At 45.3% G+C, this 27277-nt stretch overlaps 1 protein-coding gene across 1 annotated transcript; it reads right to left on the bottom strand.

The window, feature by feature from the left end:
* Positions 1-136: 136 nt before the first annotated feature.
* DPRX (divergent-paired related homeobox) lies at positions 137-26155 on the bottom strand. Its single transcript, XM_086349415.1, is given in 5 exon segments — positions 137-771; positions 774-918; positions 5109-5183; positions 5186-5264; positions 26025-26155. Coding segments are annotated over 5 exon segments (609 nt in total). The 3' UTR covers positions 137-592.
* Between the last annotated feature and the right edge of the window lie 1122 nt (positions 26156-27277).

Genomic DNA, 27277 nt, shown 5'->3' with positions numbered 1-27277 from the left:
AAAAAGAAGATAACTGTCCTTACTAGTCCTATTATATATTTATTTTTTATCGAGGTATAAATTATGCAAAATAAAATACACAGATTTTATTTAAAATTTGTTTCTCCAGTTTTATTGAGATGTAATTGACATATAACATTGTATAAGTTTAAGGTGTACAGCATGGTGATTGGATATAATTATAAATGACAAAATGATTCCTGCCATGGCATTAGTTAACATCTCCATCCCATCACACAATTATCGTTTCTTTTTTGTGATGAGAACATTTTCCCCCATCTATTTGCCATGAGGTGATGGGGCCGGATGTTGTGATCTCAGTTTTTTGAATGTTGAGTTTGAAGACACCTTTTTCACTCTCCTCTTTCACCTTCATCAAGAGGTTTTTTAGTTCCTCTTTGCTTACTGCCATAAGGGTGGTGTCATCTGCACATCTGAGGTTGTTGATACTTCTCCCAGCAATCTTGATTCCAGCTTGGGATGGGAATCATGACATATCATAACATGTGACTTTCTGGGCCTAGCTTCTCACAGAGATTTGTGGCAAAAAAAAAGAGCCCAAAGAATTAGTATTGAGGTTTGTAGAGACAGCTCAGGATTCTACAATGGGATAGAGGTAGTATATATTCGGGTCTTGGCAACAGCCAAAGTGGACAATTTTGTGGCCCAGTGAATGGTCTGTGAGAGACTTCAGGGCAGGCCATATGCTGAGCTGGAAGGAAGGTATCAGAGGATCTGCACAAACTAGGGATTCAGGGGTGGCGCCAGAGAGGACCTTGGAGGTGCAGCCACGTTCTCCTTGGCGGAGCCGATCTTGACCATGACCTCAGCGAATGGCTGTAGAACTTTTCGCTGTTCTGATGGGAAATCCTCATCTTTGGCTTTCTTGGATTTCACTCTACAATTCTTGAACCAATCCTGAGGAGAGGATTTCAGAAGCATTTTTATTTTACTCAATCATTTAATTGATGTTTCTAGCTGAGGACAGCTCTTGTTCCACATCTTGGCTTGTGGAACCCCTGCCAACCTATGGCCAGGGAGAAGCAGGAATGAGGCTATGGGCACAGAAAGTGAAGCAAGGATCTGAACCCCCAGAGCAAGATATTTGCTGCTGTTGTCCAGCCCCTAAGTCGTGTCCCACTCTTTGGACCCCATGGATTGCAGCACCAGGCTCCCCTGTCCTGCACTATCTCCTGGAGTTTGCTCAAACTCATGTCCATTCAGTCTATGATGTCATCCAACCATCTCTGTCACCCCCTTCTTCTCTTGTCCTCAATCTTTCCCAGCATCAGGGTCTTTTCCAATGAGTCTACTCTCTGCATCAGGTGGCCAAAGTATTGGAGATTCCGTTTCAGCATCAGTCCTTCTGATGAATATTCAGGGTTGATTTCGTTTAAGATTGACTGGTTTTATCTCTTTGCCATCCAAGGGACTCTCAAGAGTCTTCTCCAGCACCACAATTCGAAAGCATCCATTCTTAGGTGCTCAGCCTTATTTACGGCCCAGTTCTCTCATCCCTACGTGATTTCTGGAAAAAACTATAGCTTAAATTATAAGGTAAGGCAAGGTATGGGAAAGCAAAGTGGTCAGCACTAGGGGGTGCCATAGCACGGATATCTGTACACGGTCCGCCGCTGGGCCAAGTCTGACCATCACTTGTTTTTGTTTTCCTTTTTTGGTTTGTTTTGTTTTAAATTGCCTGGGGAAATTGTACTTGAAAATGTAAAGTTGAAAAAAAAAACATGTAAACTTAAAAGTTATATTCTAAAACAAAAGGATTTGAGTCAGATTATGAAGGACCTTTGGAGAAGGCAATGGCACCCCACTCCAGTACTCTTGCCTGGAAAATCCCATGGGCGGAGGAGCCTGGTGGGCTGCAGTCCATGGGGTCGCTAAGAGTCGGACATGACTGAGCGACTTCACTTTCTTTTTTCACCTTCATGCATTGGAGAAGGAAATGGCAACCCACTCCAGTGTTCTTGTCTGGAGAATCCCAGGGACGGGGGAGCCTGATGGGCTGCCGTCTATGGGGTCGCACAGAGTCGGACACGACTGAAGCGACTTAGCAGCATGAAGGACCTTAAAGGCTAAGTGACAATTTTTTTACAAAGATGTTTTGATGTGGACCGTATTTAAAGTCTTCATTGAATTTGTTACAATATTTCTTCTATTTTATTTTCCTTTTTTTCTTCTTCTGTTTTATGTTTTGGTTTTTTGGCCCCGAGGCATGTGGGATATTAGGCCCCTGACCAGATTGAACCTGCACCCTCTGCATTGGAAGGTGAAGTCTTAAGCACTGGACCACCAAGGAAATCCCTTAAAAAAAAAAAAAAAAAAAAAAATATATATATATATATATATATATATATTTTGCTGCACTGCTCAACCTGCAGGATCTTAGTTCCCCGACCAGGGGTAGAATTCACGCCCCCTGAAGTGGAAGGTGGAGTCTTAACCACCGGACGGTCCCTAAACAATTTTTTTTTCCCCAAAAACAAACTTCTAAGCAAAACCATTGATAACTGATCTGATGGCATGTTCCAAGGTTGACTGGAGGTGAACTGATGGTAAGGAGAGCTTTGCGAAGGCCACTAAGTTAGATAAGAAAAGTGTTTACACAATCTAGGACAAAGCATTGACCTTGAAATAAAGACAAGGGGCAGAATTCAGGAAATACTGCTAAAGAGATTGTGAAAAGAGTATTGGTGAAAGGTAAGGAGAAAACAGACCACCTGACCTGCCTCTTGAGAAACCTATATGCAGGTCAGGAAGCAACAGTTAGAACTGGACATGGAACAACAGACTGGTTCCAAATAGGAAAAGGGGTACATCAAGGCTATATATTGTCACCCTGCTTATTTAACTTACATGCAGAGTACATCATGAGAAACGCTGGACTGGAAGAAGCACAAGCTGGAATCAAGAGTGCCAGGAGAAATATCAATAACCTCAGATATGCAGATGACACCACCCTTATGGCAGAAAGTGAAGAGGAACTAAAAAGCCTCTTGATGAAAGTGAAAGAGGAGACTGAAAAAGTTGGCTTAAAGCTCAACATTCAGAAAACGAAGATCATGGCATCCTGTCCCATCACTTCATGGGAAATAGATGGAGAAACAGTGGAAACAGTGTCAGACTTTATTTTTCTGGGCTCCAAAATCACTGCAGATGGTGACTGCAGCCATGAAATTAGAAGACACTTACTCCTTGGAAGGAAAGTTATGAACAACCTAGATAGCATATTCAAAAGCAGAGACATTACTTTGCCAACAAAGGTCCATCTAGTCAAGGCTATGGTTTTTCCTGTGGTCATGTATGGATGTGAGAGTTGGACTGTGAAGAAAGCTGAGTGCCAAAGAATTGATGCTTTTGAACTGTGGTGTTGGAGAAGACTCTTGGGAATCCCTTGGACTGCAAGGAGATCCAACCAGTCCATCCTAAAGGAGATCAACCCTGGGTGTTCATTGGAAGGACTGATGCTGAAGCTGAAACTCCAGTAGTTTGGCCACCTCATGTGAAGAGTTCACTCATTGGAAAAGACTCTGATGCTGGGAGGGATTGGGGGCAGGAGGAGAAGAGGAGACAGAGGATGAGATGTCTGGATGGCATCACCGACTCGATGGACATGAATTTGAGTGAACTCAGGGAGTTGGTGATGGACAGGGAGGCCTGGCATGCTGTGATTCATGGGGTTGCAAAGAGTGGGACACGACTGAGCAACTGAGCCGAGCTGAGGGAGAAAACATGGCTTCCTTGGTGGCTCAGTGGTAAAGAACCTGCCTGCCAATGCAGAAGACATGGGTTTGATCCCTGATTTCAGAAGATCCCCTGTAGGAGGGCATGGCAACCCACTCCAGTATTCTTGCCTGGAGAATCCCATGGACAGAGGAGTCTGGAGGGCTATAGTGAAAGTGAAGTCTCTCAGTCATGTCCGACTCTTTGCGACCCCATGGACTGTAGCCTATCAGGCTCTTCCATCCATGGGATTTTCCAGGCAAGAGTGCTGGAGTGGATTGCCATTTCCTTCTCCAGGGGATCTTCCTGACCCAGAAATCAAAGCCGGGTCTCCCGCGTTGCAGGCAGACACTTTACCGTCTGAGCCACCAGGGAAGCCCTGGAGGGCTATGACTGAATGACTAAACAATAAATGGCAATGGTACAAACACTGCAGCTGGAATTTGGAGACATAAAGAGAGAGATTAAAGATAAGCCACTTAAAGGTAATTCTGTGATCCACCATCTGTTTCAGTATGGCCCATGAGTTAAGAGGTTTTACATTTTGAAATGGTTGGGAGGAAAGAAAAAAAAAACCAGCACAAGAAGAAGAAGAATTGATGACATGTCAATAACATATGAACTTCTAATATGCGTCCATGAAGTCATATGGAACACAAAATATCCATGGAATTCTCCAGGCAAGAATGCTGGAGTGTTTGCCATTTCCTTCCCTAAAGGATCTTCCTGACCCAGGAATCATACAGATGTCTTTTGCATTGCAGGCAGATTCTTTGCCATCTGAGTCACCAGGGAAGCCCATTTGAGAACACAGACACATCTATTTGTTTTCACAACCTCGATGGCTGCTCCTATGCTGCTATCAAGGCAGAATTTAACAGTTGTGGCAGAGACTGTATGGCTCACAAGTGTTTATTATCTGGTCCTTTACACAAAAATTTTGCCCATCTTGCTCTAGAGGTTAGGAGAGCATGTAATAGGGTATGAGTAGTAGTCTGGGTCTTCAGAGTCTTGGGGATTGCAATGGTATCAAGCTTCAGGAATTATCCCAGAAATCAGCCCTGGTTATTCATTGGAAGGACTGATGCTGAAGCTGAAGCTCCAATACTTTGGCCACTGGATGCAACAAGTCAACTCATTGAGAAACACTCTGATGCTGGGAAAGATTGAAGGTAGGAGGAGAAGGGGGCGGCGGAGGATGAGATGTTTAGATAGCATCACCGACTCAATGAGGATGAATTGAGCAAACTCTGGGAGATGGTGAAGGACAGGGGAGCCTGGCAGGCTGCAGTCCACAGGGTTGCAACATGAGTTGGCAACTGAAGAAGAACAACAAATGAGGTGGCCTGGTGAGATGGGGCTTGTTTTCTGACCTGCAGGACTGTTAGGTGTAGCTCCATTTTTGAGGCCATTTCTCTCTGGAGGCCAAGGATGGGGTATGGGTTTTTTAATTTTTAAGAAAATTTAAATATGCCAACTGTTTCTCCGTGAACATGGTTTGTTTCCTTTTTGAGTGCTTGCGGTACTTTCTAGGAAAGAGAGAAAGGCAGGAATGAGATGCTAAAGTCAGTTTCATTTTCAAAAGCCTGATTTTCCCCCTTCCTCTCGCCACAGGTCAAGCCTGCCTCTCCAGCGACTGAAATGCCCAGATATTCATACACAATGTGGATGATGTTGGCTAAAAAAAAAAGATGTACAAATTGAGAGTTCTGAGTTAAGTTTTATTTGGGGCAAAATGAGCACTGCAGCCTGGGAGGCAGCATGTCAGATAGCTCAGAGAGACTGCTCCAAAGCAGCAATGGGGAAAGTCAACATATAAGGTTTGGTGAAGGGGTAGTTCAATGCCACAGTTCAGTTCAGTTCAGTGGCTCAGTCGTGTCTGACTCTTTTTGACCCCATCAATCGCAGCATGCCAGACTTCCCTGTCCATCACCAACTCCCGGAGTTCACCCAGACTCAGGTCCATCGAGTCAGTGATGCCATCCAGCCATCTCATCCTCTGTCATCCCCTTCTCCTCCTGCCCCCAATTCCTCCCAGCATCAGAGTCTTTTCCAATGAGTCAACTCTTCGCATGAGGTGGCCAAACTACTGGAGTTTCAGCTTTAGCATCATTCCTTCCAAAGAAATCCCAGGGCTGATCTCCTTCAGAATGGACTGGTTGGATCTCCTTGCAGTCCAAGGGACTCTCAAGAGTCTTCTCCAACACCACAGTTCAAAAGCATCAATTCTTCGGCACTCAGCCTCCTTCCCAGTCCAACTCTCACATCCATACATGACCACAGGAAAAACCATAGCCTTGACTAGACGAACCTTTGTTGGCAATGTAATGTCTCTGCTTTTGAATATGCTATCTAGGTTGGTCATAACTTTCCTTCCAAGGAGTAAGCGTCTTTTAATTTCATGGCTGCAGTCACCATCTGCAGTGATTTTGGAGCCCCCCCAAAATAAAGTCTGACACTGTTTCCACTGTTTCTCCATCTATTTCCCATGAAGTGACGGGACAGGATGCCATGATCTTCGTTTTCTGAATGTTGAGCTTTAAGCCAACTTTTTCACTGTCCACTTTCACTTTCATCAAGAGGCTTTTTAGTTCCTCTTCACTTTCTGCCATAAGGGTGGTGTCATCTGCATATCTGAGGTTATTGATATTTCTCCCGGCAATCTTGATTCCAGCTTGTGTTTCTTCCAGTCCAGCGTTTCTCATGATGTACTCTGCATATAACTTAAATAAGCAAGGTGACAATATCCAGCCTTGACGTACTCCTTTTCCTATTTGGAACCAGTCTGTTGTTTCATGTCCAGTTCTAACTGTTGCTTCCTGACCTGCATAAAGTTTTCTCAAGAGGCAGGTTAGGTGGTCTGGTATTCCCATCTCTTTCAGAATTTTCCACAGTTTATTGTGATCCACACACTCAAAGGCTTTTTCATAGTCAATAAAACAGAAATAGATGTTTTTCTGGAACTCTCTTGCTTTTTCCATGATCCAGCAGATGTTGGCAATTTGATCTCTGGTTCCTCTGCCTTTTCTAAAACCAGCTTGAACATCTGGAAGTTCAAGGTTCACGTATTGCTGAAGCCTGGCTTGGAGAATTTTGAGCATTACTCTACTAACGTGTGAGATGAGTGCAATTGTGCAGTAGTTTGAGCATTCTTTGGCATTGTCTTTCTTTGGGATTGGAATGAAAACTGACCTTTTCCAGTCCTGTGGCCACTGCTGAGTTTTCCAAATGTGCTGGCATATTGAGTGCAGCACTTTCACAGCATCATCTTTCAGGATTTGAAAGAGCTCCACTGGAATTCCATCACCTCCACTAGCTTTGTTCATAGTGATGCTTTCTAAGGCCCACTTGACTTTGCATTCCAGGATGTCTGGCTCTAAGTCAGTGATCACACCATCATGATTAGGACCCCATGCCCGAAGGGCGGCGGCCGAGAGGAGTTGCCCCGCGTCTGAGGTCAGGGGCATTGGCAGAGAGTGCTGGACTGTGACTGCTCAGGAATGGCCGAGGGGAGCTACACTGCGTCCGAGGTCAGTGGGGTCGGCCAAGAGGAGATGCCCAGCATCTGAGGTCAGGGGTGGCAACGAGAGGAGTTGCCCCGCGTCCGAGGTCGGGGGAGGCGGCCTGAAGGAGCACCCCAGGTACAGGGAGCCATGGCTGCGCGGGCACAGGAGGACCTAGAGGAGCTATCCCACGTTGAAGGTTAGGAAGGGCAGCAGTGAGGATATACCCCTCTTCCAAGGTAAGGAGCAGCGGCTGCGCTTTGCTGGAGCAGCTGTGAAGAGATACCCCACACCCAAGGTAAGAGAAACCCAAGTAAGATGGTAGGTGTTGCAAGAGGGCATCAGAGGGCAAACACACTGAAACCATACTCACAGGAAACTAGTCAATCTAATCACACTAGGACCACAGCCTTGTTTAACTCAATGAAACTAAGCCATGCCCGTGGGGCAACCCAAGATGGGCGGGTCATGGTGGAGAGATCTGACAGAATGTGGTCCACTGGAGAAGGGAACGGCAAACCACTTCAGTATTCTTGCCTTGAGAACCCCATGAACAGTGTGAAAAGGCAAAATGATAGGATACTGAAAGAGAAACTCCCCAGGTCAGTAGGTGGCCAATATGCTACTGGAGATCAGTGGAGAAATAACTCCAGAAAGAATGAAGGGATGGAGCCAAAGGAAAAAGAATACCCAGCTGTGGATGTGACTGGTGATAGAAGCAAGGTCCGATGCTGTAAAGAGCAATATTGCTAGGGACCTGGAATGTCAGGTCCATGAATCAAGGCAAATTGGAAGTGGTCAAACAAGAGATGGCAAGAGTGAATGTCGACATTCTAGGAATCAGCGAACTGAAATGGACTGGAATGGGTGAATTTAACTCAGATGACCATTATATCTACTACTGAGGGCAGGAATCCCCCATAAGAAATGGAGTAGCCATCATGGTCAACAAAAGAGTCTGAAACGCAGTACTTGGATGCAATCTCAAAAACGACAGAATGATCTCTGTTCATTTCCAAGGCAAACCATTCAATAGCACAGTAATCCAAGTCTATGCCCAAGCAGTAACGCTGAAGAAGCTGAAGTTGAACGGTTCTATGAAGACCTACAAGACCTTTTAGAACTAACACCCAAAAAAGATGTCCTTTTCATTATAGGGGACTGGAATGCAAAAGTAGGAAGTCAAGAAACACCTGGAGTAACAGGAAAATTTGGGCTTGGAATACGGAATGAAGCAGGGCAAAGACTAATAGAGTTTCACCAAGAAAATGCACTGGTCATAGCAAACACCCTCTTCCAACAACACAAGAGAAGACTCTACACATGGACATCACCAGATGGTCAACATCGAAATCAGATTGATTATATTCTTTGCAGCCAAAGATGGAGAAGCTCTATACAGTCAACAAAAATAAGACAGGGAGCTGACTGTGGCTCAGACCATGAACTCCTTATTGCCAAATTAAGACTTAAATTGAAGAAAGTAGGGAAAACCACTAGACCATTCAGGTATGACCTAAATCAAATCCCTTATGATTATACAGTGGAAGTGAGAAATCGATTTAAGGGCCTAGATCTGAGAGATAGAGTGCCTGATGAACTATGGAATGAGGTTCATGACATTGTACAGGAGACAGGGATCAAGACCATCCCCATGGAAAAGAAATGCAAAAAAAGCAAAATGGCTGTCTGGGGAGGCCTTACAAATAGCTGTGAAAAGAAGAGAAGCGAAAAGCAAAGGAGAAAAGGAAAGATATAAGCATCTGAATGCAGAGTTCCAAAGAATAGCAAGAAGAGATAAGAAAGCCTTCCTCAGCGATCAATGCAAAGAAATAGAGGAAAACAACAGAATCGGAAAGACTAGAGATCTCTTCAACAAGATTAGAGATACCAAGGGAACATTTCATGCAAAGATGGGCTCGATAAAGGACAGAAATGGTATGGACCTAACAGAAGCAGAAGATATTGAGAAGAGATGGCAAGAATACACAGAACTGTACAGAAAAGATCTTCATGACCCAGATAATCACGATGGTGTGATTACTGACCTACAGCCAGACATCCTGGAATGTGAAGTCAAGTGGGCCTTAGAAAGCATGACTACGAACAAAGCTAGTGGAGGTGATGGAATTCCAGAGCTCTTTCAAATCCTGAAAGATGATGCTGTGAAAGTGCTGCACTCAATATGCCAGCAAATTTGGGAAACTCAGCAGTGGCCACAGGACTGGAAAAAGTCAGTTTTCATTCCAATCCTAAAGAAAGGCAATGCCAAAGGCTGCTCAAACTACCACAAAATTGAACTCATCTCACATAGTAGTAAAGTAATGCTCAAAATTCTCCAAGCCTGGCTTCAGCAATACGTGAACCTTGAACTTCCAGATGTTCAAGCTGGTTTTAGAAAAGGCAGAGGAGCCAGAGATCAAATTGCCAACATCTGCTGGATCATGGAAAAAGCAGGAGAGTTTCAGAAAAACATCTATTTCTGCTTTATTGACTATGACAAAGCCTTTGAGTATGTGGATCACAATAAACTGTGGAAAATTCTGAAAGAGATGGGAATACCAGACCACCTGATCTGCCTCTTGAGAAATTTGTATGCAGGTCAGGAAGCAACAGTTAGAACTGGACATGGAACAACAGACTGGTTCCAAATAGGAAAAGGAGTACGTCAAGGCTGTATATTGTCACCCTGCTTATTTAACTTATATGCAGAGTACATCATGAGAAACGCTGGACTGGAAGAAACACAAGCTGGAATCAAGATTGCCGGGAGAAATATCAATAACCTCAGATATGCAGATGACACCACCCTTATGGCAGAAAGTGAAGAGGAACTAAAAAGCTTCTTGATGAAAGTGAAAGTGGACAGTGAAAAAGTTGGCTTAAAGCTCAACATTCAGAAAACGAAGATCATGGCATCTGGTCCCATCACTTCATGGGAAATAGATGGGGAAACAGTGGAAACAGTGTCAGACTTTATTTTGGGGGGGCTCCAAAATCACTGCAGATGGTGACTGCAGCCATGAAATTAAAAGATTCTTACTCCTTGGAAGGAAAGTTTTGACCAACCTAGGTAGCATATTGAAAAGCAGAGACATTACTTCGCCAACAAAGGTCCATCTAGTCAAGGCTATGGTTTTTCCTGTGGTCATGTATGGATGTGAGAGTTGGACTGTGAATATAGCTGAGTGCCGAAGAATTGATGCTTTTAAACTGTGGTGGGTTGGAGAAGAATCTTGAGACTCCCTTGGACTGCAAGGAGATCCAACCAGTCCATTCTGAAGGAGATCAACCCTGGAATTTCTTTGGAAGGAATGATGCTAAAGCTGAAACTCCAGTACTTTGGCCACCTCATGCGAAGAGTTGACTCATTGGCAATCACTCTGATGCTGGGAGGGATTGGGGGCAGGAGGAGAAGGGGATGACAGAGGATGAGATGGCTGGATGGCATCACTGACTCGATGGACCTGAGTCTGGGTGAACTCCGGGAGTTGGTGATAGACAGGGAGGCCTGGCATGCTGCTATTCATGGGGTCGCAAAGAGTCGGACATGACTGAGCTACTGATGTGATCTGATCTGTGTATTCTTGCCACCTCTTCTTAATATCTTCTGCTTCTTTAGGTCCATACCATTTCTGTCCTTTATCGAGCCCATCTTTGCATGAAATGTTCCCTTGGTATCTCTAATCTTGTTGAAGAGATCTCTAGTCTTTCCGATTCTGTTGTTTTCCTCTATTTCTTTGCATTGATCGCTGAGGAAGGCTTTCTTATCTCTTCTTGCTATTCTTTGGAACTCTGCATTCAGATGCTTATATCTTTCCTTTTCTCCTTTGCTTTTCGCTTCTCTTCTTTTCACAGCTATTTGTAAGGCCTCCCCAGACAGCCATTTTGCTTTTTTTGCATTTCTTTTCCATGGGGATGGTCTTGATCCCTGTCTCCTGTACAATGTCATGAACCTCATTCCATAGTTCATCAGGCACTCTATCTCTCAGATCTAGGCCCTTAAATCGATTTCTCACTTCCACTGTATAATCATAAGGGATTTGATTTAGGTCATACCTGAATGGTCTAGTGGTTTTCCCTACTTTCTTCAATTTAAGTCTTAATTTGGCAATAAGGAGTTCATGGTCTGAGCCACAGTCAGCTCCCTGTCTTATTTTTGTTGACTGTATAGAGCTTCTCCATCTTTGGCTGCAAAGAATATAATCAATCTGATTTCGATGTTGACCATCTGGTGATGTCCATGTGTAGAGTCTTCTCTTGTGTTGTTGGAAGAGGGTGTTTGCTATGACCAGTGCATTTTCTTGGTGAAACTCTATTAGTCTTTGCCCTGCTTCATTCCGTATTCCAAGCCCAAATTTTCCTGTTACTCCAGGTGTTTCTTGACTTCCTACTTTTGCATTCCAGTCCCCTATAATGAAAAGGACATCTTTTTTGGGTGTTAGTTCTAAAAGGTCTTGTAGGTCTTCATAGAACCGTTCAACTTCAGCTTCTTCAGCGTTACTGCTTGGGCATAGACTTGGATTACTGTGCTATTGAATGGTTTGCCTTGGAAATGAACAGAGATCATTCTGTCGTTTTTGAGATTGCATCCAAGTACTGCGTTTCAGACTCTTTTGTTGACCATGATGGCTACTCCATTTCTTATGGGGGATTCCTGCCCTCAGTAGTAGATATAATGGTCATCTGAGTTAAATTCACCCATTCCAGTCCATTTCAGTTCGCTGATTCCTAGAATGTCGACATTCACTCTTGCCATCTCTTGTTTGACCACTTCCAATTTGCCTTGATTCATGGACCTGACATTCCAGGTCCCTAGCAATATTGCTCTTTACAGCATCGGACCTTGCTTCTATCACCAGTCACATCCACAGCTGGGTATTCTTTTTCCTTTGGCTCCATCCCTTCATTCTTTCTGGAGTTATTTCTCCACTGATCTCCAGTAGCATATTGGCCACCTACTGACCTGGGGAGTTTCTCTTTCAGTATCCTATCATTTTGCCTTTTCACACTGTTCATGGGGTTCTCAAGGCAAGAATACTGAAGTGGTTTGCCGTTCCCTTCTCCAGTGGACCACATTCTGTCAGATCTCTCCACCATGACCCGCCCATCTTGGGTTGCCCCACGGGCATGGCTTAGTTTCATTGAGTTAAACAAGGCTGTGGTCCTAGTGTGATTAGATTGACTAGTTTCCTGTGAGTATGGTTTCAGTGTGTTTGCCCTCTGATGCCCTCTTGCAACACCTACCATCTTACTTGGGTTTCTCTTACCTTGGGTGTGGGGTATCTCTTCACGGCTGCTCCAGCAAAGCGCAGCCGCTGCTCCTTACCTTGGAGGAGGGGTATCTCCTCACTGCTGCCCTTCCTGACCTTCAACGTGGGATAGCTCCTCTAGGCCCTCCTGCACCCGCAAGCCACCGCTCCTTGGACGTGGGTTTGGTCCTCCCGGCTGCTGCCCCTGACCTCGGACATGGGGTAACTCCTCTTGGCCACCGCCCTTCGGGCACAGGGTCCTCCCAGCTTAGCACTCATTTTACAAAAGGATTTTGTTAGTCATGAAGATCTGATGTCACCATGAAGGGATTTATTGCTTCCTTAGGTATGAGGAGATGCAAGGATTGAGATCATAAAGTAAGTGTGAGTAGTTCAGTTGTGCCCAACTCTTTGGGACCCCATGGACTGCATCCCACCAGGCTCCTCTATCCATGAGATTTTCCAGCAAGGATACTGGAGTGGGTTGCCATTTCCTTCTCCAGGGGATCTTCCAGACCCAGGGATCGAACCCATGTCTCCTGCACTGCAGGCAGGTTCTTTACCAACTGAGCTACAAGGGAAGCCCTTGAGTTCATAAAATCTGTTCTTAAAAACATCTAACTATCTGAAGACCTGTCCCACCAGATTCCCTGGAGCACGGAGTGCCTCACTGTGCCCTGAACTCCCTCAGGGGTTGTTGAAGGTCAACAGCTATAGCAGCATTGGGTTCAATCTCCGAAGGGGCAGATGGCAAATGCCTTTTTCGTTCAGTCACTGGCAGTGCTCTTGGTAAGTGCCAGTTTGTAGTTGACAATGACTTTCTTACTGGTTTCTCTAAAGCCTCCTCTGTTGTCACTGTTGCTATCTAAATACCCACCACAGGAAACGTGAAAGTGAAAGTCACTCAGTCGTGTCCAACTCTTTGCGGACCCATGGACTATACAGCCCATGGAATTCTCTAGGCCAGAATATTGGAGTGGGTAGCCTTTTTCTTCCCCAGGGGATCTTCCCAACCCAGGGAGCGAACCCAGGTCTCCCACATTGCAAGCAGATTCTTTACCAACTGAGCCACAAGGTAAGCCCCACCACAGGAAAGGGTCATCTAAATATAGATTCCTTGAATCCCCAGTTTGGATTCTTTTTTTTTTTTTTTTCTGCAAGTAGGGAATACAAACAACTCAATCCAATGTACGTCATTTTATCCTTGTCATTCATCCCATTTTTACTAATAACTTTTCTCAAATTCAGGTATTCTTTTAGGAACACCAGCAATGAAATGGGAAAACAAGATCACTGCTCTCCTAAACCCATAGAATGAACCCTATAGACTTTGGATGATTGTGACCTATTGATATAGGTTCATCAACAGTAATTCCAGTGGTCATGTATGGATGTGAGAGTTGGACTGTGAAGAAAGCTGAGCACCGAAGAATTGATGCTTTTGAACTGTGGTGTTGGAGAAGACTCTTGAGAGTCCCTTGGACTGTAAGGAGATCCAACCTGTCCATCCTAAAGGAGATCAGTCCCGGGTGTTCATTGGAAGGACTGAAGTTGAAGCTGAAACTCCAGTACTTTGGCCACCTCATGCGAAGAGTTGACTCATTTGAAAAGACCCTGATGTTGGGAAGGATTGGGGGCAGGAAGAGAAGGGGATGACAGAGGATGAGATGGCTGGATGGACGTGAGTTTGAGTGAACTCCGGGAGTTGGTGATGGACAGGAAGACTGGCATGCTGTGATTGATGGGATCGCAAAGAGTTGGACACGACTGAGCAACTGAACTGAACTGAATATATGTACCACTCAGTGTGGTATCTTGCTACAGGGAGGAACAATGCCTGTGTGGGCACAGGAGGTTTGAGAGAGATCTCTGTCCCTCTGTTCAATTTTTTCTGTGAAGCTAAACCTACTCTAATAAAAGTCTAATAATGATAATATTGTTTTCATGGACATCACACTTCAGTGGAACCACACATACACAGAATATTAAAATATACACTATATTAGGGACTAACCCTGATGCTTCGGTGTTAAGACTCCACATTTCCAATGCAGGGGCCACAGGTTCAATGCCTTGTTGCAGAACTAAGATCCCACATGCCACATGGTACAGCCAATAAAATAAAATATTTAAAATATATATACACACTGTATTAAATACTGCTAACGTGACCAAGGAGGGCTCTATGGGGCTTGCCTGAGGAGACTCTCCCCCATATCCTCTCCTTTAGCTCTTCTCTGAAGTATCAAGATAATAATATCGCATGCACATTTCTTGAGTTGTTGTACAGAAGGTAGAACCACCCCCGAACTCAAATGGAAGATTTTAACTACTTGATGACCATGAGCCTGTAGCCCCCAGACCTACTGATGCCTAAGGATGGATAATGTTAATCCCTGTGACGTCACCCTCTTGTTTAGTCACTAAGTCAGGTCCAACTCTTTGCAATCCCATGGACTGTAGCCTGCCAGGCTCCTCTATTCAGGAGATTTCCCAGGCAAGAACACTGGAGTGGGTTGCCATTTCCTTCTTCAGGGGATCTTTCCGACCCAGGGATCAAGCCCGCATCTGCTGTATTGGTAAGTGGATTCTTTACTGCTGAGCCACCTAGGAAGCCCTGTTACTCCACCATTAACCAGAAAATTGTACATAAGCTAACCAGGGAGCCCCTCTCTCTTCTTGTCTTTAAAAAGGCTTTGCTGGAACTTCCCTGGTAGCCCAGTGGTTAAGGATCTGCTTTGCAATGCAGGGCACATGGGTTTGATCCCTGGTTGGTGAACTAAGATTGTTGCAAGGAAGAGCCAATTCTGACTCCATGTTGGAACTGTTTCTTTGACTTGCTTTCATTGCTGTTGTTATTATGCATGCGTGCTAAGTCTCTACAGTCGTGTCGGACTCTTTGTGACCCCATGGACTGCTGTAGCCCTCCAGGCTCCTCTGTCTATGGGAATTCTCCAGGCAAGAATGCTGGATTAGGTTGCCATGTCCTCTCTAGGGCATATTCCTGACCCAAGGATTGAACACGAGTCTCCTGTGTCTCCTGCATTGGTAGGCAGGTTCTTTACTGCTCAGTTCAGTTCAGTTCAGCTGCTCAGTCATGTCCGACTCTCTGGGACCCCATGAATAGCAGCACGCCAGGCCTCCCTGTCCATCACCAACTCCCAGAATTCACCCAAACTCACGTCCATGGAGCAGGTGATGCCATCCAGCCATCTCATCCTCTGTCATCCCCTTCTCCTCCTGCCCCCAATCCCTCCCAGCATCAGAGTCTTTTCCAATGAGTCAACTCTTCAAATGAGGTGGCCAAAGTACTGGAGTTTCAGCTTTAGCATTATTCCTTCCAAAGAAATCCCAGGGCTGATCTCCTTCAGAATGGACTGGTTGGATCTCCTTGCAGTCCAAGGGACTCTCAAGAGTCTTCTCCAACCCACCACAGTTCAAAAGCATTAGTTCTTCGGCGCTCAGCCTTCTTCATCGTCCAACTCTCACATCCATACATGACCACAGGAAAAACCATAGCCTTGACTAGACGGACCTTTGTTGGCAAAGTAATGTCTCTGCTTTTGAATATGCTATCTAGGTTGGACATAACTTTCCTTCCAAGGAGTAAGCATCTTTTAATTTCATGGCTGAAGTCACCATCTGCAGTGATTTTGGAGCCCCCCCAAAATAAAGTCTGACACTGTTTCCACTGTTTCCCCATCTATTTCCCATGAAGTGATGGGACCAGATGCCATGATCTTCGTTTTCTGAATGTTGAGCTTTAAGACAACTTTTTCACTCTCCTCTTTCACTTTCATCAAGAGGCTTTTTAGTTCCTCTTCACTTTCTGCCATAAGGGTGGTGTCATCTGCATATCTGAGGTTATTGATATTTCTCCCGGCAATCTTGATTCCAGCTTGTGTTTCTTCCAGTCCAGTGTTTCTCATGATGTACTCTGCATATAAGTTAAATAAGCAGGGTGACAATATCCAGCCTTGACGTACTCCTTTTCCTATTTGGAACCAGTCTGTTGTTCCATGTCCAGTTCTAACTGTTGCTTCCTGACCTGCATACAAATTTCTCAAGAGGCAGATCAGGTGGTCTGGTATTCCCATCTTTTTCAGAATTTTCCACAGTTTATTGTGATACATACAGTCAAAGGCTTTGTCATAGTTAATAAAGCAGAAATAGATGTTTTTCTGGAACTCTCCTGCTTTTTCCATGATCCAGCAGATGTTTCTTTACTGCTAGAACCACCTATAATCATACATAATGGCCAGCCTCAGAGAACCCCTCCCTTCAACCTGACTGTTGAAGACTGAAGTCCTTTGTTCAGCTCACAGGGAGATGCTTAGCTGCTTCTCCAAACCAGATTTCTTGGTGGAGCCTATATACCGTGACATAATCATCCTCCTAAGGGTTGCCCTGGTGGCTCAGAGGTTAAAGCGTCTGCCTGCAATGTGGGAGAGCTGGGTTCAGTCCCTGGGTTGGGAAGATCCCCTGGAGAAGGAAATGGCAATCCACTCCTGTTTTCTTGCCTGGAGAATCCCATGGACGGAGGAGCCTGGTGGGCTACAGTCCACGAGGTCACAAAGAGTGGGACATGACTGAGCAACTTCACTTTCACTTTCAAGAGGGATCAGAGTGCCCATTTCTCAAGGATCAGAGGAATCATGAGTTAACAAAGGGGAGATCTGGAATTCAGACTCAGACTTGGCATTGCCTCTGACTGGATTTGCCCTCAGATGACAGCTACTAAGCCGTCTCCACCAGCCTTGTCAATTGTGTTCAACTTCTTCACATACCTTTCCTTCAGTTCTCTCTCCTCTGACTAACCTTTTTTTAAAAAGTAATTTCATTTATTTGTTTATTTTTGGCTGTGCAGTGTCTTCCTTGCTTCACAGGCTTTTCTCTAGTTGCAGCGAGCAGGGGCTACTTTTTGTTGCAATGCGTGAGCATCTCCATTCAAGGGCTTGTCTTATTGCAGAGCATGGACTCTAGGGCATGCGAGCTTCTATAGTTGCAGCACGTGGACTCAGTAGTTGCAGCTCACGGGGTGGGTCTAGAGTACAGGCTCAGTAGTGGTAACACACGGGCTCAGCTGCTCTGCAGCGTGTGGAATCTTTTCAGACCAGGCACTGAAGTCATGTCTCCTGCATTGGAAGGTGGATTCTTTACCACAGACCCACCGGGGAGGCCCTGACTTACCTTCTGAAGTGTCGTCTGCATCTGACATCCTGTTATCCAAATGTGCTTCTAGTAATAAGAACGGGCAAAACTTGCATCAAGACTTAAATACATCCCTTGACAGCCATACCCTAGTCCCGCCCGCTCCATGTCTTCCATCCTCATCCACTAATCTGATCCCTGGTCTTCTGGAGCCTGTAGATCTTTCCCATTTCTGTCATTAATCTGATGTTTTTTAAGCACAGATTTGAAATGGAGCAGGACCCTATGATCCTCCCCTCTCCAACCTCATCCTCCACCTGTCTGTTGTCTGTGGGGAAACTTCAGCCAAGGAATAAGTTTAGTCAGAGAAGTAAGAAGATGCAGACACAAAGGAAGACAGTCAAAGGAGACCAAATAATGCCAGTTTAGTCATTAAGCAAAGTCAAGAACCTTTAGTTCCTTCTCCAGGTCTATAGACAGTATTCTGAGCCATATCCTATGAGCTGTCCTGTAGAGACTGAAACCCCCACCAGGTGAAAGAAGTTAAGGACATGATGACCAGACTGCAGCCATGACAACAGCTGCCACAGTTCTGAGAAATGGCCTTAAGGATATGCTAATGCTAAGTCACTTCAGTCGTGTCCAACTCTGTGTTACCCCATAGATGGCAGCCCACTAGGCTCCCCCGTCCCTGGGATTCTCCAGGCAAGAACACTGGAGTGGGTCGCCATTTCCTTCTCCAATGCATGAAAGTGAAAAGTGAAAGTGAAGTCGCTCAGTCGTGTCCGAACCTCAGGGACTCCATGGACTGCAGCCCTCCAGGCTCCTCCGTCCATGGGATTTTCCAGGCAAGAATACTGGAGTGGGGTGCCATTGCCTTCTCCGCTTAAGGATATGGGAACCATCCAATCCTGGAGCTGAAGACAAACAGCACTGAAAACAATTGAGATGATGCTGATCTGACCACTGATGGATGACCAATTAATTTCAAGATGACTGTCAGAGCTGACTGTGCTGTTTCTTCATGACGGCTCCCTCCCCCCATCTAAAAAAGCTCTCACCCACTGGTTGTCAGTGGGGTGGGGGTAGCTGGACTTTGGGGCAGGATTCCACATCCCACCCTCTCCCCCCAATTGCCAACATCCAAAATAAAGCAAATATTTCTTTCCACCAACCTGGCCTCTTTATTGATTTTTGAGCAGTGGGTATCTGGAAAACAATTTTCATTACAGATTAATTTTACTTTTCAAAGTGAAACCCACAAACCAACCTCATGGCATCACCCAGGAGCTTGTTAAAATGCAGAATCTCTGCCTGTTGTTCAAAGGGTACAAATTTCCAGCTATGGGATTGACGAGTTCTAGGGATTTAATGTACAGCATGATGATTATAGCTGATAATCCTGTATTGTGCATTGAAAGTTGCTAAGGCAATACATCCTAAATGTTCTCACTACAAAAAAAAAAAAAGGTTAAATATGGGATGCAGGTGCTAGCTAATGCTGTGGTGGTAATCTTTCTGCAATATATAAATTTATTGAATCAACATATTGTCTTCCGTGAAACTGGTCCCTGGGGGCAAAAATGTTGGAGACTGCTGATCTAGTCGGTAGAAGTCAAGGATGCTCTAAACATTCTACAGTGCACATTACAGTGTTCACAACAAAGAACTATCAGTCTCCAAATGTCAATAGTAACAAGGTTAAGAAGCCCTGCCTTAGCTGTACTTATAGAGGCTCTCTCTACGCTTATCTTGATGACTTCTCCCTATAGATTGAAGGCTAAAATGTCCTTCTACCAGATAGTTACATGGCTTCTTCTGTCACTTCATCTAAATCTCTAAGATATCATCTCCCCAAAACAAAAATACCCACTGAAACCCACCCCCAAACCCCCAAGCCAAAACAAATACTATCTTAAGCATATTAACTTAAAAAACACCCACCAGGACTTCCCTGGTGACTCAGTGGCTAAGAATCCATCTGCCAACACAAGGGACATGGGTTTGATCCCCAGTCTGGGAAGATTCCACATGCCGCAGGGCGACTAAGCCCCTGTGCCACAACTACTGAGCCCATGCTCCAGAGCCTGTGAGCCACAACTACAAGAGCCCATGCTCTGCAAGAAGAGAAGCCACCGCCATGAGAAGCCCGAGCACCTCAACCAGAGAGTAGCCCCTGCTCACTGCAACTACAGAAATCCAGCACACGGCAACAAAACCTAGCACAACAACCCCCTCCCCTCTCCGCAAATAAAATAAAAGTACCCATGAGTCTCCATTTCTCTAAAGAAACAGAAGACACAGGCCAACCCACAAGAGTTTATACTTTAAGAAGATTACAGTCTTTTCAGATGGAATGCAACTAATACACTGAAATGTTTTAAGCTGATTCAAGCAATCAACTAATAGCCTCATTCATTTGATCTTCAGTCATGAATTGAGCTTCTTGTGTCTAATCTCTGCGAATATAAGGATGAAAAACAATCTTTGCTCTCAGGGAGGCTGCTTTTCCCGTGGAGGGGCACTCCAAAAACATTAGTAAACATACACAAATTAATATTTTTAGATGGTGAGACGTGGTGCAAATATACGTGTGTGCTCAGTCTCGTCGGACTCTTTGCGACCCTATAGACTGCAACACGCCAGGCCTCCCTGTCTTCCACTATCTCCCAGAGTTTGCTCAGACTCATGTCCATTGAGTCAGTGATGCCATCCAACCATCTCATCCTCTGCTGCCTCCTTTTAGCCTCTTTCTAAAACGAATCCGCCTGCAATGCAGGAGACCGGGGTTCAATCCCTGGGTTGGGGATGGCAACCCTCTCCACTATTCTTCGCTGGAGAATCCCCAGGGACAGAGGAGCCTGGCTGGCTACCGTCCATGGGGTGGCAAAGAGTCGGACACAACTGAGCGACGAAGCACAAAACAACAGACAGAACAAAAGCGGGCGCCTGTGAGACCTAGCGCCACGTGTCAAGGAACCTGGGAGGAATCTCGCCTATCTGTGCATCTTAGTGCCAGGCAGATGGACCTCTGCATGGGCTGCAGAACCTGCAGGGCCAGTGAGCCTGCCCCCATCTCCCTTGCGGTGGTGGCGGCGGGGAAAATTGACCTGGGCAAATTCCGACACACAGAGAAAGTAATCACAGAAAGTGAGTTTTCCCTGGGGGAGATTCCAGCGTGCCAAGACAATGTAGTCACAGCAGAGGGGGCCAAGAGAGGATTTCTCAGCTTTCAGCCTGGCCCTCTTTCCCAGGGAACATCTCCGGGGGCTGATCTACTCAGAGACCACCTCTCCCACCAAGGAGAAGAAAAGTGGTGAGTAAGTGCTCTGCTCCCCGAGATAGGCAGGGCACCGCTGGAGACACCGGTTTGTCTACAGCGCCACCAGCTTCCGGAGGCGGGACCTCCATGATGGAGACAAAGGATCTTGGGAAAGAGGCAGACAGGCATTCCAAAGGGCACTAAAACAATTGCTTTCAACGGTGAGTCCAATCACGAGCCTCTGGGACCAGCACACAGGGACAGCACACCCTACAGGGTCCACGGGCGCCCTCAGTGCCCCAAGTGCTGGACCCACACCTGCCCCCTCTCTCCAGGGGCTCCTTGTGGGACCCTCCCCCTGCAGTGCCCATAGGAACTCTACAGACAAGAAGCAGGCTCAGCAAACCGGCCCCTGCTCTGGGCGAGGGCGCCCACAGACTGGAGCTCTAGAGCCACCTTCTGGGAATCCAGAGGCAGGCTTCCAGGAGGCAGCCTGGTGAGTTGTCAGAGCAGAGAGACAGAAAAGCTTAAGAACTCTCCCACAGAGGGAGCAAGAAAAGTGGAGCAAGTGTAGGGAGAGAAAGAGAAGGCCCCAGATAATACACCACTATCATTAAAAAGAATACCCCACTGAATGTGGCTAGCAAAGGCTTAAGGAGGTGCTTGCTCCTTAAAATGCAAAAGCACCAATGGAAAACTACCAAAAAAAGAAAAGAAAAATCAAAGAAACATGTCATTACAAACAGAAAGTGACACTTTCCCAATAATCGATCTGAAAGGCACATAGGCATACAAACTTTTTCTTTCCTTTTCTGCCTGCTCTGTTTGTGGGATCTTAGTTCCCCAACCAGGGATTGAACCTGGCCCCCCGACAGTGGAAGCACAGAATCCTAATCACTGGGTTCCTCAAGACACAGAATTTTGTGAACAAGCAAATAAGCAATTCAAAAATGCTGTTTTGAAGGAACTCCATGAGAAAACGCCAAAGGAAAATTCAATGAAATCTCAAAAAAATAAAGTGGAATTTTTGCCAATGAGATGCAGATCTTAAAGAACCAAACAGAAATTCTGGAGCTGAGAAACTCAATGGAGGAGAAGAAAAATACAGTACAGAGCATCTGTTGTTGCTGTTCAGTCTCTAAGTCGTGTCTGACTCTTTGCCACCCCATGGACTGCAGCATGCCAGGCTCCCCCTGTCCTACAGTATCTCCCAGAGTTTGCTCAGATTCACGTCCACTGAGTCACTGATGCTATCTAACATCTCAAGGGCATCTGTAGGAGAGCAGAGAAAATGGAAAAGATGATAAGTGAGTTAGGGACTTCCCTAGTGATCCAGTGGTTAAGATTCCAAGCTCCCAGTGTAAGGGTGCAGGTTCAATCCCTGGTCAGGAAACTAAGATCCTGCAGGCCAACCAGCCTGGCCAAAAATAAATAAGTAATAAGTGGATTAGAGGATAGGAATTTTCAATAGTGTATACAAAGGAAAAAGAATGAAAAGAAGCAAAAATTAAAAAGTCTACGTGATTTATGGGTACTCTGTGACATTGCCATGTTTTTCCCTTTCAGCCTTACTAATATGCAATTGACTAATAGCCCTGGGTAGGTTTAAGATGTCCAATATGATGACATGATGTAGGACCCTACTGCCGTGATGAGTAGGGGTCATCTTAGCCTCATGCAACAGTCCCGCAGAAGGACCTGCAAACTCAAAACCAAGTGAAAGAAACCAAGCCAAAAAGAGCACATGGCCTGAGTCCATTCATCTTTCTTTACTTTTTAAAAATATATATATTTATTTGGTTGTGCTGGATCTTAGTTGCGGCATATGGGATCTAGATTGCTGACCAGGGGTCGAACCCAGGCCCTGTGCATTGGGAGCTTGGAATCTTAACCACTGGACCACCAGGGGAGTCCTGAGTCCATTTATGTAGTACAGGATGTGAGACAAAATCAATGTATGCCGCTGGGGACAGGTCTTCTGCTTGTGAATCACAGGCCAGTGTTTTCAGGGTCAACTTAAAATATTCATATTTAATGCAGAGTCAGACACAACTGAGTGACTGAACTGAACTGAATATATACACAAAGTACCCAATCTCAACCATGGTTATACATCTGAGATTTAATTTCATAAACTTGGAGATGTATATGAAAAAGAACAGATGCTACTATTTAAGAGATAGAGGTCATGAGGCTGGGAAACCATCGGAGAAAGTGAGCCATCTCGTAAGGGTAGGGCTTCCCTGGTGGTTCAATAGTAAAGAATTCCCTTGCCAATACAGGAGACATGAGTTCAATCCCTGGTCCAGGAAGATTCCACATGCCACGGTACAACTAAACCCATGTACCACAACTACTGAGCCTGTGCTCTAGAGCCCGTGAGCTACAACTACTGAAGCCCATGGGCCCTACAGCCGGTGCTCCGCCAGCAAGAGAAGCCACCCCAGGGAGTAGCTTGCCCACTGCAACTAGAGAGCAGCCATCACTCGTCACAACTAGCGAAGGTCTGGGCAGCAACAAAGACCCAGCACAGCCAAAAATAAGTAAAAATTAAAACAAAAAAAAAAGGGTAATTGTTGAATGAAAATGAAAAAGCAATGTAAGCATCCCTCTTACATTTTTACAGTAACCGTGAGATGAATGCAAAGGTAAACGACACTGGAGAGATGAGAGGGTGAGGAGAAAGCGGCAGGGATGGATCTGCATTGCATTTTCCTGAGTTGGGAACTCCCCGGAGGTCCACTGGTCACGACTCTGTGCTTTCACTGTGGAGGCCCTGGGTTTGATCCCTGGTTGGGGAACTAGGGTCCCACAAGTCTGCAGCAAAAAAAAAAAAGCTCACATGAATCATAACAGCCTGACAATTGGGATCTTCTAAATTCTATACAATGTGATCAATGTGATATTGGACATAAAAATTCTCAAGGCTTAAATATCTGTCCTAATATAATCCTAGAAGTAATCAAACCTGAATATTCACTGGAAAGACTGATGCTAAAGCTCCAATACTTTGGCCACCTGATGGGAAGACTTTACTCACTGGTAAAGACCCTGATACTGGAAAAGACTGAGGGCAGGAGGAGAAGGAGGTGACAGAGGGTGGGACGGTTGGATGGCATCACAGACTCAATGGACATGAGTTTGAGCAAACTCAGGGAGATGGTGAAGGACGGGGAAGCCTGGCGTGCTGCAGTCCATGCGGTCACAAAGAATTGGACTCTACTTAGCGAGGGAATGGCAACAATTTCAAAGAGTTATTTTAAACGCTTTGTGTGGGTTCTCCTATTATGTTCTTGTTGTTTTGAAAAGTTATCATCATTAAGGATTTCCGTGGTGGTCCTGTGATTAAGACTCTGCACTTCCAATGCAGGAGGTGTGGGTTTGATCCCTGATCGGGGGACTAAGATCCCACATGCTGTGCAGCACGGCCTAATCTTTTAACCATGTGAAATTTATTTCAGTATAAGGTGTCTCCAAATGTCCCACTGTTGTTAAAGTTGACAGTGTTCTTTGCTTCTAAATCCCTGATGCCTAGTTTAGCGTCTGGCACAGAGAGGTCCCTTTGGCACCATTAAATGGATGAACTCTAGACTCTACTTCCTAAACTTGACCACATATTTTATTCTTTTTTTTTTCTTAATATTTATTTTTATTTCTTGGGCTATGCTGGGTCTTAGTTGCGGCATGTGGGATCTAGTTCCCTGACCAGGGATCAAACCCGGGCCGCCTGCATTGGGAGTGCTGAGTCTTAGCCACTTGACCACCAGGGAAGTCCCCCACATATTTTATTCTGTAGCACATTACATTGTTGAAACATTTAAACCTTGCCACTGTTGGAGCAGAAAAACATTTCCTCTCTCCTCTTAGGTTCTATGACTGAACCTTGTCAAAAAAAAAAAGAAGACAGATTAACAGGAGAAAATGATTCTGTATGGAAGCTAAAAGAAGGTATAACTTGCTAAAATGATTAAAATTACAGGCTTATATATCCAACTTGGGCTTCTCAGGTGGCTCAATGGTAAAGAACCCACTTGCCAATGCAAGAGACACGGGTTTGAGCCCTGCATTGGGAAGATCCCCTGGAGAAGGAAATGGCAACTCACTCCAGTATTCTTGCCTGGGGATTTCCATGGACAGAGGAGCCTGGTGGGCTGTAGTACCTGGGGTCGCAAGGAGTTGGACACGGATACAGCTGAGCGAGTAAACAAAAAACAACACCCAGCTCAGTAGGGAGCAGGGGAGTAGGGGATGGGGGTAGGGAGAAAAGGCTTCTATGGGAAAAACAAATGTGTTTCTTTTTTTTTCAATGAGTTCCTTGAGGAAAAACAAATAGGTTGAGAGAGCAAACATGAGGTCAGATACTTTGTGATAATGCTATCTCTGCAGGTGTAAGTGGACTTTCCAGCTTCTTCAGGCTAGAAAACTCCAAGAGAGCATAGTTATTGTCATAGTTTAACTTACCATCACCCTCTCGGGAGCAGCCTCTCCCCAAAGAGGCAGTTTCTGGCAGCCGTACTTAACCAGAATCTTTTGCTTTGAGTCAGAAAAGGGAGGCTCAGAGAAGGCTTCTTTCTACGTCCCTTGCATCTCAAATGTCTTCCCTTAAAATAATTGTTTCAACCAGCTCTGGGGTTTCCCGTGAGTCCCCACACAACCAACTAAAACTCTGCACAACAGCTTAAGCAATTTAATCTTGTGGAGCTGACTTTTCAAAACCTGATGTGAGCATCAAAATTATAACGTAAGTGTGCATGCTCAGTCGCTCAGTTGTGTCCCACTCTGCGACCCCATGGACAGTAGCCCATCAAGCTCCTCTGTCCATGGAATTCCCCAGGCAAGAATACTGAAGTGGGTTGCCATTTCCTTCTCCAGGGGATCTTCCCCACCCAGGGTTGAACTCGCGTCTCCTGTGTCTCCTGCATTGGCAGGAGGATTCTTTATCACCCAGCCACCTGGGAAGCCCTATAAGAGTCAATTCTGGCATTTAAATCCCATTTCAGTGGTTTGTATCCAGGGTTTTTGATGTGTGTCCAAATCTTCTCAGCCCCTCACCAGTGACCCACCTCACTTGCTCCTGGGTTTTTGCTCCTTCTCTTATGTATAGAGCTCCTGACACCTTACATCCTGTTCCGCTTCCCTGCCTCTGTGCTCAGCTCTCCCAGCAAACTTGAAGAAGGGAACCAAGTCACATCCCCTTTATCCTCTTCCAATCCTTTGTGCAAGTCTGGACGCAGGCCCAATGCTTGTTCCATGCTTGTGTTGTTTGAATTCACATCAGAGATGTTAAGCTCCCCTTCTCCTGGCTGGGGTCCAGCTGGGCTTGGGGGTCCCCACACTGGAGTGTCTCAAGTAATGTGCAGGCTGTAGGGAGTCAAGTAGTGCAAAAAGATAGGGAAGGTGGGAGCAGGGTCTTCAGTTTTATAGCCCCTAATTCTCGGGGTCCTTGATGAACAAGTGAATGCAAGTGTCCATAGAAATAATCAGTAAACAATCTCTGATAGAAATAGGAAAGAGTTTTATTTGAGCCAAACTGAGGGTTGTAGTCTGGGAGGCACCTTCTCAGAGAGCTCTGAGGAGCTGCTCCATTGAAACATGGTGTCTGGCACAATCCTGCACCTCATCCAAGCAAAGAACACACATCACACATGACAGAGTATATTCTTTCAAGCTTTCTTAAGAGACAGACTTCGTACACAGATAGTGAGACAGCAGGACCCTGGGGTCTGGGAAGGAAACCTTATCTTACAGAGAGTGTCAACATGGACACCATGAGAAGAGGGGTCCATCTTTACATGCAGGACAGACATTCTTTACTCCAACAGTTAAAGCTGATGTGTTGTGAGAGTCTGACAGGCTGTCTTAGTTCACATAAAGTTCAGGCTGAACCATGTATAAGCCAAATCGACTCCCCCGTTCCTCAGTATGTGAACATTTTCTCCATCACAGGATATAAAAATCTTAGAACCATACGATCCAGCAATTCTACCTATGAGGAAATACTCAGAAGAATTGAAAGCACACTCTGGTGCCTTGTACACCCACGTTCAGAGCAGCATTACTCACAGTAAGTAAAGCATGAAAGCAATTCAAGTGCCCATGATCAAACAATGGATAAGCCGGTGGGGCAGGCACATATACTAGAGTATTATTCAGCATTAAAAAAAAGAAGAGGGGACTTCTCTGTGGTTCTGTTGTTAAGACTCCCAAATTTCCAAAGCAGGAGTCGCAGGTTCGATCCCAGGTTGAGGAACTAAGATGCCAGGTGTCCGGCAGCTAAAAAAAAAAGAGAACGGAAGGGAATTCTAATACATGCTACAGTGTGAGTGAATCTTATGGACATATTGGTAAGTGAAATTAAGTGATTCTACTTAAAC

This window comes from Bos grunniens, chromosome 18, assembly GCF_055505025.1.
Source record: "Bos grunniens cultivar Pamir isolate PY7600 chromosome 18, Bosgru_T2T1.0, whole genome shotgun sequence".
NCBI classification, from domain to species: Eukaryota; Metazoa; Chordata; class Mammalia; order Artiodactyla; family Bovidae; genus Bos; species Bos grunniens.
Note: the sequence above shows the minus strand (reverse complement) of the source record. Positions and strands in the feature narration are given on the sequence as shown.